This window comes from Mauremys mutica, chromosome 8 (assembly GCF_020497125.1).
Source record: "Mauremys mutica isolate MM-2020 ecotype Southern chromosome 8, ASM2049712v1, whole genome shotgun sequence".
Classification (NCBI taxonomy): Eukaryota; Metazoa; Chordata; order Testudines; family Geoemydidae; genus Mauremys; species Mauremys mutica.
Window position 1 is genome coordinate 97,177,534 of NC_059079.1, and position 16,318 is coordinate 97,193,851.

At 41.3% G+C, this 16,318-nt stretch overlaps 1 protein-coding gene across 1 annotated transcript in view; it reads left to right on the forward strand.

The window, feature by feature from the left end:
• FNIP1 (folliculin interacting protein 1) overlaps positions 1–16,318 on the forward strand; it is an 87,655-nt gene that overhangs the window by 59,595 nt on the left and 11,742 nt on the right. The window contains 7 exon segments of the mRNA XM_045026508.1: positions 427–518; positions 2,927–3,010; positions 4,065–4,136; positions 5,254–5,389; positions 5,936–6,137; positions 6,936–7,021; positions 14,926–15,072. Of these exon segments, the coding sequence (XP_044882443.1) occupies positions 427–518; positions 2,927–3,010; positions 4,065–4,136; positions 5,254–5,389; positions 5,936–6,137; positions 6,936–7,021; positions 14,926–15,072 (819 nt within the window).

Below are 16,318 nucleotides of genomic sequence, written 5' to 3' on the forward strand. Positions count from 1 at the left end.
AGTGGGTCTGTCTTTGAGCTACTTTTTTGTTTTGTTTTTGTTTTGTTTTAGACGGATGTTTTATTGGAAACTTTAAATATACTCTGCAGATACGACACGACACCCAGCTGGGGCCCTGGGGAGCTGGGTGGGGATGCGGTGGGGGAGAGGCATGACGGAGCGAGTGGCTCATGAGTGCTCCTCGGCCAGCTTGTCCACCTTCACCACGGCCTCCTCGATGGGGCCCACCATGTTGCTGCTAGGTTTGCATGTGCTAACTGTACAGCTGGCTTGGCTTTGTGAACACTCTTAGGTGGTAGAGGTTTTTCCACAACTTTAATGAAAGCCTGCACTAGTTGCTAGTCTGTTCCATTCAGGCTATCAATAAATCAGGCAGCACTGTACCAAAATGTGAATTACTGATTTTGTTGGGTTTTGTTTTTTTAGGTTGCAGGATAGTCTTGAGTTCATTAATCAGGACAGTAATACATTAAAGCCAGACCATAGTACAATTATGAATGGACTCCTTGGAAATATAGGTAATTAAAAGCTTATTTTCTTTCTTAGTATCTTTGTTAATTGAATAAGCACTAGATTTTCAAACTGTTGTAAAAACTTCCATATGTGAACATTTATTATGCAGCTAGTAAAACCCACTGAAACAGTAGCAAGGGATTTTATAGAAGGAAACCTTGGCATGGATTTGGGGAGAGTAAGCCATACAGCTTAGGTCTTGGTAATGGGACACAAAGCATTTTTTTCCATCTTGGTTAGAGGTTTAAGTACAACCTATATCAGGAAACACCAATATAAGCACCACTTTCCCTTAATTAGTAAATTTAATTTTCAAGCCAAGTTTCTATTGTAGTTAGAATAAAATTGCCGGGAAAAAGTTAATTTTAAAACGTTAAGTGATCAGCTTCCAAGATTATCAGTGACATACATACTCTTCTGCTCTAGCATTCAGACCTCTGAGGCTAAGTGAATGTCGTGTTACCACAAAATGGGGTTTTGGCTTCCAAATAATGGCATTAGTTCTTGGGAACAAGGGTCCATCCATGTCCTCATGAATCTCAATGGGATGACGTTGGTGCTTAAATTTAAACATGTGCTTGAGTTCCTTGCTAGATCAGAAATTAAGTAATTATATTAAAATCAATTTTATAGCTGAAACTGCAGAAATGAACCTGCTTTAAAAAGGTTCAGAGACATTAACAGATGTTTTTTCCTCCTTGTTGTGGCACACATTTCTTTAAAACTTGCATCATCATTTGCAAGCTAATTGAGGTATAATAATGATAATAGGCTTGTGCTACTTTTCTTGCCAGTAATTCATTTACAAGGGAAGCCTTGTAAATGGGTTTGAAACTGTTGTCCATTAAATGCATCCACGTTCACAAAATGTGGAAAGTCAAAGTTGTACGTCGTCCTCATTACTCAGTATTTCCTTTGGGCTTTGTGTGAGATTTTTTTTAAAAGTGCCTAAGTGAGTTAGGAGCCAAACTAAAGAAGTTCCTAACTCAGGCACATTTGAAAATCTCACCTTTCCTCTGCAATTTGTAAGACAGTGGCTTTTGTCTGGCAAAATTGTTAGTATGCCAACCCCCACCTTCCTGCCTCCTTCCCCCCCCCCCCCCCCAAAAAAATCCACAGGGAAAATTAAAACTTGGACATTGTCACTGTTACGATTCAGTGATTTAGATGTAGCAAAGCATTATAATGATGGCCTTCTACAGCAGCAAAAAGAAGGAAAATAGCTCTCCTAGTGTGCTGCTATAGGAGGTGTCAGTACATCAATTGGGAGTCACAGAGGTACGCGGCTAACAAATGACAGAGCATTTCAGAAGAAGAAACAAAAATACAGAGACCGCAGTGAAACCTCACGAACTTTCAATCCTTTCATCAGCGTTTGTTTACAGTTCCCACTTCAAGGCAGAGGGAACAATGGGCAAGACAGGGCCAAGAAGTTAATCTATAACTGGAGCATTTGTAATAACTAAATTAAATTTGAAAAAAAAAGCTTCTAACTCACTGACTCTTGCCAGCTCGTGATATAAAAAAAGTTTCTGTGTGTTTTTGTTGGGGACTGTTTACACACTGCTCTTTTCATACATGCCTGCTTTTTTTTTTTTTTTTTTTTAAGCTAGTCCCTAAGTCATTTAAAGAGAAGGGAAGGGAGCTTTAGTTGAAGTGCAGCCTTCTGAATTTTTTAAATCAATTTACATAGAAAACCTTGGGTGCACAATAGCTTCCCAAATTCAGCTTTTTGTTGCAGCTGGCAATTAACTAATTAAAAATGTCAGTATTATATTTTATTTTATTACGTACGTAGAACAAGTATAACATATTTCCCTGTTGTAACTTCCCGGTCAATAATGAATTTTTCTATGGCTTTAAAGTTGTTAATGTTTATTTTCTGTTCACCATTCTTGTGACTAATGTCATGTATTGACTCTTAATTTTCATGAGCAGTGATTCTGACCTGTAATTTTTCTCACCACTCTATTAAACTTAATTTATTCAAGCTTTTTTTTTTTCATCTTCTTGGGAGGTGGAGTACCCTAGCCACTCTGTCAATGGACATATTAAAACAAATGTTTTACATCAGGCTAAATTTAATATCTGTGAATCAAGCTAAAGTTTTGAGCTAGTAGGTGTTCCTAAGTTACTGCATAAATTAATTATTTGTATTTTAAAAGTCCCTTTTATGGGAGGTAATGTAAAATTGGATCCTGTTTTAAAAAAATAATAATATTTGGAAATACAGTGATTTAACCATAGGTACTTCAGCTTGGATTGTACCTCTTGCTGAGCGTAAGAGCTGTATTCTTCTGTATCTGTTGGTCTGCATTTATGTTGGCTTATATCTTTTTTTTTCCCCTCTACAGACTCTGCTCTGCTTTACTAACCTCATTCTTTCATATGTATTTTACGTTCTGCCATGTAGGTCTTTCACAGCTTTGCAGCCCTAGGCGAGCGTTCTCTGAACAAGGTCCGCTCCGCCTGATCCGGAGCGCCTCTTTCTTTGCAGGTTTGCAGTGTGCTATGTGCATAGTCTAGTTTATGTAACAGAGATGTGTGGATTTGTAGTGTAGCCATGGAAATAAGATACGCTTTAAAAATACAGTTGTGAAATTGGAGGGCATGGGGAAAATGTAAAGTGAGCAGAGATGCCTGCTTTTTATCATTTGTGGGAATTTTAAGCACATATCCTAGAGAGCAGGACTGATGCTTTAAAAGTTCTGGTCTCTTAATGAGTTTTGTTTTATAGACATTTACCCATTTGCATGGTGCATATCTATTTTTGGAGGCAATATTTGACACTAGTTGCTTTCCAAACTAATTTAGATGTGGACTTGTTTTAACCAAATTTATAAGAAATGTGTCACTTTTGGTTCATATAAAATGAACAATTCTTGTTTTCAGTGGCTGGGTCTTACTTCCATGGATGAGTAGCTTGTGTTTCACAGATCTGTAAAATATATCACATTTAAGGTTATGATTGAGACACTTTTTTGATCTTCTGTACACATAAGGACTGGCTGTGAATACAGATGCTGCTCAAGGCTTAGTTGAACAAGCAATTCACTATATAAAGTTTTAATAGTAATCCTTTTCCTCCCTGACTACTTTTGTAAAATATTTTGGAAGAATTATTAATTACGTGGTCCAGACTTGTATATAAAGCTTTTATCAACCTTGCTGGTTTATACACATCTAAAATCTATGTTACTCTTTTTGTCTTTTACAAAGGGCTTTAGCTGCTTGGCTAATACCCTTTTGGTACATTAGAATTTTACTCCAAAATCTTTTTGTCGGAGAGAGAATGAATGTGGGTCTGGTTCTTTTTGTGCTTAAAATAAAGAGGCAGACTTCAGAAAAATATGTAAGAGCTTTTCAAATAAATGTTTTGGCTTGTTCAGCTTAACAGCATCTCTTGGTGATGGTCTTGCACAGTGTGTTGAAAAATATCTAAATTAATGGAATGAGATGAGCATGATTTGGTTTTGTTAATTAAATGGAACACTAAAAAGAGGGACAGAAAATGTATATTCTCTTGCTAATTAGTATGCCTTATTTTACAGTTCACAGCAACCCTATGGACATGCCTGGGAGGGAGCAGAATGAGGATAGAGACAGCGGCATAGCAAGATCTGGTAAAACCCAGCACACTAGAGGACACTAATGAATGATTGCTATTAGATATCCATCTATCCTGTTACCTAAGCCACTTTCTGTGTTGCTTGGTGACGTCTCTAAAACCAGAATCCCAGAAATCTGATTTTCCCTACTATAATGATCTGTTTTGAAATGTATGTATTCATTTATTTATATTTATGCAAATGTTAGAGAAGGGCACCTATCCATATACTTTAGGCACCCTTGATATACTTAAAAATACTCTTGAGTGCCGTAGTACAATTGAATGAGCTGGGCAATTTAAAGACTCAAATCAAACTCATAACGTGTTCAAAAATATTGTGCCCCATTATTATTGAGGGCAATAATAATTTCCAGCTTTTAGAATGGGTAATTTCCCCCAATAAACTCAGGATGCTGGGCCTGTTACGACTGGGGACTTGCATCTAATAGCCATCCTTCCCGTCTGTTTCTACCTCCGCTTTTGGAGAGCGGTTAATGGATTGAAACTCCCAAGTTTCTTATCTTTTGAAAAAGAATTTTCTCTCTCACCCTTGTGGGGTTGGGGAGACAGTGCAAGGTATCTGCATATATATACAGTGCCTGTGCTGTTTATTACCTCTACACTGGAGGGTTTAAAGTCTGTTCCAGCTCTGATGTGCTGGAACACTTTGCTGGTTTTACTGTAAACTGGACATTTTTAAAATAAGAAATGTGTATACCTAGGAAGGACGAGTCAGATGTAGGCAACCGATGGCACATGCGCCAAAGACAGCACGCGAGCTGATTTTCAGTGGCACTCACACAGCCCGGGTCCTGGCCACCAGTCCGGGGGGCTCTGCATTTTAATTTAATTTTAAGTGAAGCTTCTTAAACATTTTAAAAACCTTATTTACTTTACATACAACAATAGTTTAGTTATATATTATGGACAGAGACCTTCTAAAAACGCTAAGATGTATTACTGGCACGCGAAACCTTAACTTAGAGTGAATAAATGAAGACTCGGCACACCACTTCTGAAAGGTTGCCGACCCTTGCTCTAACTGCTACCATAATTTCCCCAATATTCTTTTCTTTTGTGTGCCTTAGCTATGTAGAAAGTGTTTCACTTGGTTTTTCTAATTCTTACAGCATCTCTTAGCAGCCTGCTCATCACTCCATTTCCCTCCCCGGGCTCTTCACTTACCAGAAGCTGTGCCAGCAGTTACCAAAGACGCTGGCGTCGCAGTCAGACCACAAGCTTGGAGAATGGGGTCTTCCCTAGATGGTGAGCTGGAGATGATAAAGCTCATTTTACCTCAGACTCTTGCAGATTCCTGTAGTCTGATTCTGCTCTGGCATACGCCAGCGTAACACAGTACGCGGTGGCGTATTTATATTGGTGTAAGTGAAATTAGAATTGGATCTCTGGTGCTTTTTATGGTTTATTTCTTCATAGTGTTTACTGTTTTTTCACATAATAGAAACCGCCAACAAATTGCAGGTAAAAATATGGGTTGAAGTTCTGAAGAGAAGGAGCCCTGAGATCCTAATAAAAAAGCAAACCGTTGGCAAAGATAAGTGTGGAGTTCGGATCTGGTATTTCAATTCACAAACTTTCAGATCTGGACTTTGAGATTTAAGGCCCATCTTTCAATAATGTGTCATACTTTTATAGAATGACAACACCGTTGTTACCAAGGAAGATGATTTAACAGCAAATGCAAACAAAAGGAGTTAGATTAAGTTAAATGTTCTGATATTTAGTTACATAGAACTCAAACTGCCATTTAAAGCAATGAATTCCTCAAGCTTTTTCTTTTCCCCCTACAAGGTCCGTGGAGGAAAGTTTTAATTTGTCAGATGACAGCTCTGGTCCCAGCCCGGGAATTGTTAGGAAAAAGAAGATCGCAATTGGTGTGATATTTTCACTCTCAAAGGATGAAGATGAAAATAATAAATTTCACGAGTTCTTTTTCTCACATTTCCCTCTTTTTGAGAGTCACATGAACAAACTGAAGAGTGCAATAGAACAGGTAAATGCAGTCTCTTGGGATTCTTGCACTTTTTCTATTAGTTTTTTCTTTTTTTTTTTTTTTTCTTGCATCTTACTAGTGTATCTGTAATACAGTGGGCCAAATTCCTCGCAGGTAATGGAGTTATACCAGAGACGATTTATGCTCAGTGGGTCAGATCTTTGACCATGCTTCCTACTGACAGCATAGGGACTATGTTGGGGATGGGGACAAAGCATGCTGCATTATGCTGCAAGGGTCACTGGAAGCTAGAATAGTCCTGAGGCTGCTCTAACTTGCACTGGAGTTTCAGCTCCCAGCCAGCTCTGATATCAGCCAAGGTTGAAACGTGGCTTAGGACCTCCTTTGCCGCTTTCTCTCAGCTACACTCTAGCAGATTGCTTTGCAGGTTCAGGATCCTTCAGTGGGTTTGTGTGGGCTCTAAATAACTCTAATATTTTTGAGTTTTGCTGATTCCTAATCGTATCAGATTTTCTAAGAATGAATGAATGGTTTTACATATAAAGTCATCTCAAACCCCACTTCTAGGAAATGCTTTAGCAGTGAATGTATGAAAACTCTGAAGCCTTTTCTAACTTTAATGACTGAAAGTGCGGAGGAGAAAGAGACTGCAAATACATATAACTCTCCCTACATATGAAAGTTGGCAATGTGCCATCATTTATCATGTTTAAAAAAATGTTATTTGCCTGACTGGTTGCATAAAAGATAAAGCCAAACACATGACTTTGTTTTCCATTTTCTTTACTTCTGTTGCCATGACTGGTGTTCATTATCTGTTTAATGATTGTTTTCAAGGCTATGAAAATGAGCCGTAGATCAGCTGATGCCAGTCAGCGGAGCTTGGCATATAACAGAATTGTAGACGCCCTAAATGAATTCAGGTGAGTATTTAGTCTTAAATCTTTTAATGCTGTTTCTTTTTATGTGCTTGAGTTCTTCCAGATCCTTTGCAGTGCAGTGTTTCTCAACCCTTTCAGATTGGCAACCTCTTTTATTCAAAGTAAAAAATGATTGCTGACGCACTTACCTTTACTGTAAAAGTCGGGGTGAAAACTGTATTAATGCTACCATTGCCAAGCCTGTATAATTTACCTGGGTGTGTGTTTTGAGAGGATGTCGGAGACTACTTGACCATGAAAGGGCAGGGCTGTGTGGGGAGCAGGTGAGCAAGATTTTCTCTGCTTTACATTGTAATAAAGTTTTCAATGTCTCACATCCCCTCTGATTGCCTTTCATGGTCTACCCTGCAGGTCACGACCCACTGGTTGAGAAACACTGTTCTAGTTCATCTTTTCCTAATCTGTGAATGGAACGTAACCTTTCCCCCTCTCAGATCTCTGAGGGGAACCATAGTTATTGCTCTGCAGGAATTGCCGACAGGTAGAGGAGGAGCATCTTTCAAAAAACGTCTAAGCCTTTTTCTTCTGACACCTGCACATTGGAGAGAGGCAATATCAAAATCTAGCCTCTATTCAGTTCTGTTGAGAAATAACACCGATGAGTACATTGCTGGCATTTTCCTTCAGTAATTCAAGTAGCGTAGGGGATGGAGGGGGGAAGAAAAATGAAATCTGTCTGTTCCTAGTGATTTGTCATCACTTAGGTAGGAATGGCAGGATGCCCCTAAAAAGGGAGACTAGAACTACATTTAACAAGCCCTGTAGAAGGCAACATTATATTGTAAGAGAAGTAGTTAACCTTTTGCTTTCCACTCACAGGGTGTTTTTCTTAGCAGTGAAAGATCCTGCAGGACCATTCATCTGAAAAAAAAAAAAAGACTTTTCAGTTTAGTTTCAGTCAGCAGAATTACAGGAGTGTTACTGAATAGCCATGGATTATGTGATATTTAAGGGCAAACATAGCACAGTTGTTATATTTTCCAAACATCTCTCATCTCATAATGAGCCAAAGCCTCAGTTCTTCGTGCAGCTGCTCTATGCTGTCGGCTGTCTGTCCAGGATGGAGGGATAGGCCTGTAATGCACAGCGCTGTGAGCCTTTTCAACACCACCTGGGCTGCATATGCTATCCTGGTGGCTATTTCTAGGAGCAGCCTGGCATCAGGAGACTTGGCAGGCTCAAAGGTGGCTTGCAGCGCCTTTAGGCTCCCTCCCTTAGGATGCAAGTGCTGTGCTGTGCTTCTGCAAGGCCCAGCACAGAAGAAACTCACCCGTGGGTTCTTCCCCTCTAAATAAGTTCTGTTTGGTTGTGCTCCAGCCGAAGTGCAGATGACGTGCACAGTTTGAATAGAGAAGTTGAAGATTCTCATCTGCATACTTGTAGGGTGAAAATGCACGCGGAAAAGTAAAATAAAACACCCCACTTTATAGGGCAAGATTGACAGGCTTGTTTTCTGAGGCTTTAAAGTATTGTCAAACGTGATTATTCACACGACACTTGGGTTGCGTAACCCTCAGTGCACGCGTTTGTGCACTACAAGTTTTATGCAGCCTCTCCATGATGCTGTAAATATTGTTCCATTGCAGCGTAACTGGGTGAAGTAAATCCAGTATGGATTTCCTGGGGCTGCAGCCTTATATTTTAACTAAGTGTGTTAACTAAGGTATGTATGCTACAAATGCCTTGCAGCTTTTGGCAGCCTTCTAGAACCTTATTTCTCTGCGCTGTACAGGATGGTAGTGCTGTATTGTAACCTGCGGACTATAAAACGTGCTGTTGTGGAACAGAAAAACACTTGCTTTTGGTTTGTTTTGTTTTTTATCAATAAAGTGTTTGTAACAAAAGAGGTGCATCTTAATGTCAACATCTGGATTATTGAGTTCAAAAATCCATTTGGGGTTAAATGGAATATCTTCTGGATAGGCACTTTGACTTCTGTATTATTCAGCAAATTCTTTTGTGCATGTGTTTGTGGGGGGTGTGTGTGAAATGTTAACCCCACCATCATCCCCATAGTGAAGGCATTGCTAGTATACCCCCGTGCTAACAACGAGAATACTACATTCTTGATTCGATCTTCAGCTGGTATAAACTAGCATAAATGCACTGAAGTCAATGGCACAAGGTTAATTTATATCTGCTGAGAGTGGGGCTCCCTGCTTTACCACCAAGGAGTTGAAAGACTAATTGATGTACTTCTCTGAGGTAAAGTGATCATGAGGATGGTCCACCCGTGGCCCTCTCCTTGCCAAGCACAAAAATCTGTTTTGGGCAGCAGGTAGGAAGGGGAATCCTGAGGGGATTATTCTTCTCACCATGCGTGCAGGCAGCGTCCATTGTTAGATTCTGGGACCTGCCTTGTTTTTTCTGAATTCCCCTTCCCCCCGCCCTCCAGCCTTTCTGCATGAGCTTAATTCTGCAGTAAGTAGCATAATGCTGCATCTCGCAGCCTGTGTTTCCTCCTTTCCCACGGGACATCTAGTCAGTCATCTGCAACATCCTTGGTAAGCCTTGGCCACGCAAATGGGGATTCTCAAGAGACGTTTTGAACAGAGGCCCTGCCTTGTGACTTTCCGAGATACAGAGATTTACCATGAAGTTAGTCTGGTTCTGGGTTTTTTGTTTTTTAAAGTAATGGTCATCTTTTTATATGTTGTATGTTAAAGATGCAGACCAAGCTAGACTTTAAATCTAATGGGCACCAACTGCCTCTGGCCCCGTGTGGCTCTGAAAGCAGCCCATGAATCACTAAGACGTATAACTTTCCCTGGCCACATACTTCTGCACTGGCTGCTGGGGATGGTAGGAGTGCAAGAGCTGTTACCATCCAAAGACTCACCTATGCAGGGAAGATCCTCTTGTGGCTGGAAAAGATGGTTTAGGTCAGCTTTGTGCTGGTATGGCAGTGTTAAGTGCTCTAATACAGGAGAGGATCTGGCCCTCTAGATTTTCTACGTTTACCTGCCTGCACATGTTCTTTCTTATGATTTGTTCTATCATAGCACCTGGAGTCCTGACTACAACTAGGGCTTCTACCTATTGTGCTTGGTGCTGTATGAACACAGAACAAAAAGACAGTCCCTGCCCCAGAGACCTTATAATCCTAAGTAAAGAAGAAATAGTGCCCTGGTTTGCTCCTCTTATCTCATACTCAGAGGGGAAGCTGTTTCCATGAATGGCCCAGACTGAAATTTTTGTCCTGTTGCAAATTGTTGATATTAATAAACGTGTTGCAAGTTCAGCATCAAACTCTAGATCTACCTTGCATTGTTGTACGCTTTTAAAATATTTTTAAATTGTTTAATCTACTAATGGATTTAGCTGGTAACACTGGACTCAGAGGCTGAAAGCTGTCTTCAGATCTCAGATACGCAGAAACGTGCTTTGTAAAATAAGCTACTGTACTTGCATACACGTTCAGATGCTCTCAAAACCCTAAGGGCCAAGCCAACAGAGTGTATTAATAGTGCTGATTATGCATTTGAATAATATCCATGTGGCATCTTCGGGTGTGGTAAATATGCAGATAGATGAGGAAACATTAAAAACATAACAAGGGAAACACCTCTTCTAACATGCTTGCACCAGACTTAGGCCTATTTCATACCAGTGATATTTAAGCAGATTACATTACTGACTTCAGTGGAGAGTTCTGCTTAAAAATTGATGGTGCAGTGTGGCCCCTTACATTATGCATAACTCAGCAAGGTGCATGAGTCTTGCATATTGCCTGGGCTCTCCCAGAGCAGCAGAAGGTATGGTGACAAAAAAGAACACACCTGCTCCTAATCCAAAATCCTGCATTCTGAGTGTAATATTTTCATGTCTAAAGAAAATGCCCATTTTATAGAGGAAAATAAAACGGAGTGGGGGAGGGAAAATGTAAGTGTTGGTGAATTTTGCAAGCCAGCAAAATTATTTTAACATAAAAGAAAAATACTTTGAGTATCTTTTAAGATTTTCACATCATAAAATAGTATTTTAAGAACACTTTTGCCTTCAAGAACCTCAGAGCTTTACATACAGTGATGAAGTAAACCTCTCTGAAGTATTATTACTGCCCATATCACAGACTGAAAATCTGAGGCATGGAGAGAAGTCCTTTGGGGGCATGGACCATCTTTTTGATCTGACTTTGTGCAGTGCCTCTCCCAGTGGGGCTCCTCTATTGCTACAAGAGTGTAAGAATTTGCCCAGGGTGTCACAGTGAGTGTAGGGTAGGGAAAAGATTCATAGTCTTGTGCTCTAACCAGTAGTCAACACTGCTGCTGGATTCTTAATAAGCATTATGGTTATTTGTCTTCTGGTAGCAGCCAGGGTGTGCTAGGTGCTCTCTGTACCCACAGGCACACGCAGCACAACTCTCCGAAGGCTTTGTGTATGTTTTCAAAGCTGAGAAGTCTATTATGAGAGATGATCTTTTCTTTAGTGTTTCCTGTGCTGCCAGGGACATGCCGGCTAGCCCACCACACCAGGAGTGTCTGCGAGTTCTAGGCTAAAGTTCAGACTCCCCTACGCGTTTCTATATCCAAACCATTTTTAACGTACTGGAACCTTCACAAGAAAAGAGTCTCTTACGAAGTGAACTCTCCCTGACTTGTCACTTTAAGGTGCTGATGTGCATACAGAATTGGGGAAGTTCGGGTCTGAATAGCGAAGGGGAGGGGGCTGGTCTGTTAAATGCGGTGTTTGCTGCAGATCACGGCTGATGATCGATGAAAGCAGGAATATTTGTTAGTTTTGTTTGGAAAAATATTTCTGAGAAGTTAAAGGAGGGATTCCCCCCCCGTCTGCAGAGCTGCAACGCAGTTAATCCTTGCCCTTGGTTTCTGTGCCATTACTTACATGTCTGGTATTGAAGGTTCCCTTTACTGCAGTCACATGCCTGCTGGCAGGTGGCCAGTGGAATCTGATCTGTCTCTGAGGAAACACTATCAGTTGCAGATGCAGCCTCGGTTACCAGAATAGTAAATAACAAGTCATAAGACTCAAGCTCTCCTTTCAACAAAAACAAATATTTTAATATCTTGGTTTTAGTGTAGAAATAGTTTATTTTTCCTTTGAAAACAGCTGAACAGCTGCATAGGGCTTGATTTGGTGTTAGTCTGTACTAACGGAAGCACAGAGGGGTTATTACATGTTGAACTCTTCGATTTACCTCTAGCTTTTTAAGATCAGCTGTGTCTCACAATGTACAGTCTGATACCAGTTTTAAGCTCTGTCATATTGTCACACAGTGCCCGGGCGATGCTCTGGAACTGCTCCCCACAAAGCCAGTCAGGACTTTGAGGAGCCTCCTCTCTCTTGGAGCAGACTGTCTTCAGGGCGAGAAGCTCACACGGCTTCACCTCCTGGGTCTGACCTTGGAGCATTCAGCATATGCCCCTCTGTGCGCTTCCCAGAGCGAGTCCGCCCAGGTGGGGTCCTGGGGAAGCCAGAGGGTCCTGCACGCACCCCGACTTCGCTTCGCAGACGTGACTCTTAGCCAGACAACAAAACAGAGGTTTATTAGATGACAGGAACATGGTCTAAAACAGAGCTTGTAGGTACAGAGAACGGGACCCCTCAGCCGTGTCCATTCTGGGGCCCAGCGAGCCAGACAACCCCATCTGCCCTCACTTCCCGTCCCCAGCCAGCTCCAAAGTGAAACCCCCTCCAGCCCCTCCTTCTCTGCTGAGATCCTTTCCTGGGCCAGGAGGTCACCTGACCTCTTTGTTCTCCCACACCTTTAGCATCCCCTTGCAGGGGGAAGAGCCCGGGCCATTAGTTGCCAGGAGACAGTGTCAGCCAGAAACTGAGGCACCCACACAGTATTCAGAGGAAACATTAAGAACAGTCCCACTTTGTCACACACATGCAGTCTGATACTCAGGATCTCTCCCACTCAACTAGCCAGATGTAAAGACCACTGAAGAGAAGGGGCTGTGAATCAGGGCTCGTGGGAGGCTTTCTTTTGATAAGTCCATTTCTAGCCATAACTCATAAGTGTGGTGATTTACCCTGGAGGCATCCAGTGAACTGAAGCAGCAGCACTGTGTCTGAGACCTTCAAGCTCTGATGCCTCAGCACAAACACACTCCACTCCCTACCACCCCAGGCCATGCACACAGCCAGGGCCACAGCACACTGTCCAGCCCCTGTTCTTTGCTTCCCAGAGCCCACACGGAGCCATGAGGAGCAGAGTGTAAGTTAGAGCAGCCTCAGGGCACTAACTTAACTCTGAGGGCCACGTAGGCTGCCCGAGAATACGGTGAGCACAAAGGTGGCTTTAAAGCCATATGTGTTTCTCCCCTCTGCCTCCCATCCCACTGCTCTCCTGCCACAAGTGCAGGAACGGAGTAACTGAGACTCGAGCTCTTACTGTAGAGATTTTGACAAGGAAGAGAGGGACGGTTCTGAATGTTACTAACACCGGGTGGAATTTGTTTTTAAAAATGAAAATCAGTAGAGCAGATCATTTTTAAAAAGAGAGAAAAAGCCCTCCTCCCTCCCCTTTTCTCAGACTGCTTTGCCGAACACTGTACAATATGTTGGAAGTTTTGACAGGCCCTTTGTGTTCAGTCTGGGCAGAGATTTTCCATCTGCTCTGAGGTTTCTGGCATTGTGGGGTTTTTTTTGTTTTGTTGTTGTTTTTCTTTCTTTCTTTTTCGCGGAGCCCAATTGCCTGGGGGCAATTTCTGCCTTTGAATTCTGCTGTCATACTAGAATATTTTCCATGGGCTTGTATCGCAGCTGCTCTCCTCCAGAGCTTCTCCACTTCCGAGAGAACTTCAACTAAATCTTCATTTGTTCAGCTTTTTTGGCAGCTGCTTCTTGAGTGCATTCATCTTCCTGGCATGCATAACCGTCGGTTTGCTGGTCTAGAAGTGTCCATTCTGAGCAGAGAATAAGTTTGGGGCCAATACACTGATTTTTTGGAGAAGACCATTGTAAGCAAGAGATTTGAGTAGGCATGATTTACCAGGAACTGAGACACGCACATCTTGTTAGATGAAAGATACTTGTTACTCTATTCCTCTTCTTTTTAAAAAAAAAAAAAAAAAAAAAAAAAAAAAAGGTAGTTGTTTAGTTGGGGAAAATCCAGTTGAAGTGGTCAGGCATTTCCTTTGACTTCTTCGAAGTTGCTGACAGCATTGGAATGCTGGTTTAATATTTTGTTTAATGGTGCTGTACTTAAAACAGAACTCCTTAGGATGGGGGATGAAAGCTGGGCAGTAATCTGAGAGATTTTAATCTGGTGCTTTAGCAAACAGCCAAAGTTCTAATCATATATTTACTGTCCTCTGTAAGACTAAAAAGGCATGGACAGGTGCAGTAAACCTTCAGTCCAGTAATTACCGGCAGTAAATTTACATGTAAAGAAATTAACTGGTGTGTCTCTCTGCAAATCCATATACTCATGGATTTGGTGGAGATATTTGTTGATTCTAAACGAAGCAGCAAATCAAAATACTTCATAAATTATGCACACAGAAAAACTGCCATATTCACCAAATAAGTCAGACTTGGGAAGGATTTATGTGGCTTGAATGTCATATATAAAAAGCAGGACATTTATTAAAACAAACCAAAAAAGGAATGCTGTACCAGTTATTTGTCTGGAATCCTTCATTTCCTTTGCATTCTAAATAGGGAACCTGTTGAATCTTGACAATGAGCATTATTGTGTTTGAGATCAGTTCAGTTTGAGAAGGAGTTTCTAGCGTTTTAACTCGCAAAGGTGGAAAGGTGAATTTGGTGTATTTAGTGAAAGGTTCATTGTTTCTGTGGAGTTTTGGCTAATAGTTGATAACACAGATTTTACGTTTGACAAAAATAGCCACTGGAACTAAATGTTGTCATAAATTCTTTAGCCATATGACCTCTCCTTCTTAAATTTCTTTTAGAACAACTATTTGCAATCTCTATACCATGCCGCGTATTGGCGAACCTGTCTGGCTTACCATGATGTCGGGGATCCCAGAAAAGAACCAGCTGTGCCATCGCTTCATGAAGGAGTTCACTTTCTTAATGGAAAATGCCTCCAAAAATCAGTAAGTTATTTAGTTTAGTTGTTTTGTTTCTCGTGCTGTCAGTGTTTAACATAAACAAAGGCTGATGAAATAGCTAGTGGAAGCTAAAGGTATGTCTAAGCTGCAAAAGACGACTTGCAAGGTTTGTGCTATGGGGCTAAAAATAGCAGTGTAGATGCTAGGGCTCCAACCCGAGCCTGAATGTCTACACTGCTATTTTTAGCCCAGTATCGGGAGTCCCTCGAGCCCGAGTCAGTTGACCTGTGCTCTGAGACTCGCAGTTGCAGGGTTTTGTTTTTACGTTGTCAATGTACCTGAAGGTCCACAAACATTCTAGTCTGCAAGACAAGAGGAAGAAACAAAAAGTCTCTTCATAAAGACTCCTTTCCCAGAATCTCATCAAATCCCCAACTCAAGAATAAGCCTTCAGAAGATGGCTATAGGGATCAGGGATGGGCCCATGTGTGTATGAGGGGAGGAGGGAAAACATCCCCATGAATGCATTAATCTACCTTTCAAAACCAGTGAATAGGAGAGCCAGAAATTCAGGAAGAGCCAAATTGTTGTTAGCCTGGCTTCCACAAAAAGCCAGGGCCTCATGAAGAATGAATGGGGACTTGTGCTACATTAGAACCCACCACGGGACCCGAAGGAGTAAAGCGTTAAGCAGAATTCAGAATAAAAAAGTACTTGGTTAACTCAACTGTGGAATCTTATAGATTCACTCTTTTGTCTTCTCTTCATCCTTTTCCTCCAAGGCATAAATATGGGAGATTAAAAAGTGTTTGGCTTCACTGAAATCCTAAACCAAGCACAAATATGTGAAGTCTGAGTGAGAATAGAACTGCAAAGCAGCTCTTAACTCAAAGAAATGGACAGGAGAAGATCCAGCAGCTGGTCAGTGTTGCTCGGGCACCCTCAAAGGAAAATGTGACTCTGCTGTTCCTCAGAGCCTTTTACTTTTGCCTCTGAGTGGTAATTTTGCAATCCTTATCCCCCTGACAGGATGGTCACAATTACCGTGCATTATGGTCCACCTCCTGTAAGTAAGGGATCTCTTGCAGCAGTATGAGTGCCAGCAGACGTCAGTGGAACATGAAAACCCTGATGATTTGTAGAGGGAATTTAAAATGTTTTTCCCAAAATAAGTTCCACCAGGGATGGAAGCATTTGGCCAAGATTAAACTCTTCAGCCCTCAGTCATTCTGAACTGTACACACTAAGATATATTTTCTAGTATGGTTTTGTTTGATTTTTGTTTTAAACG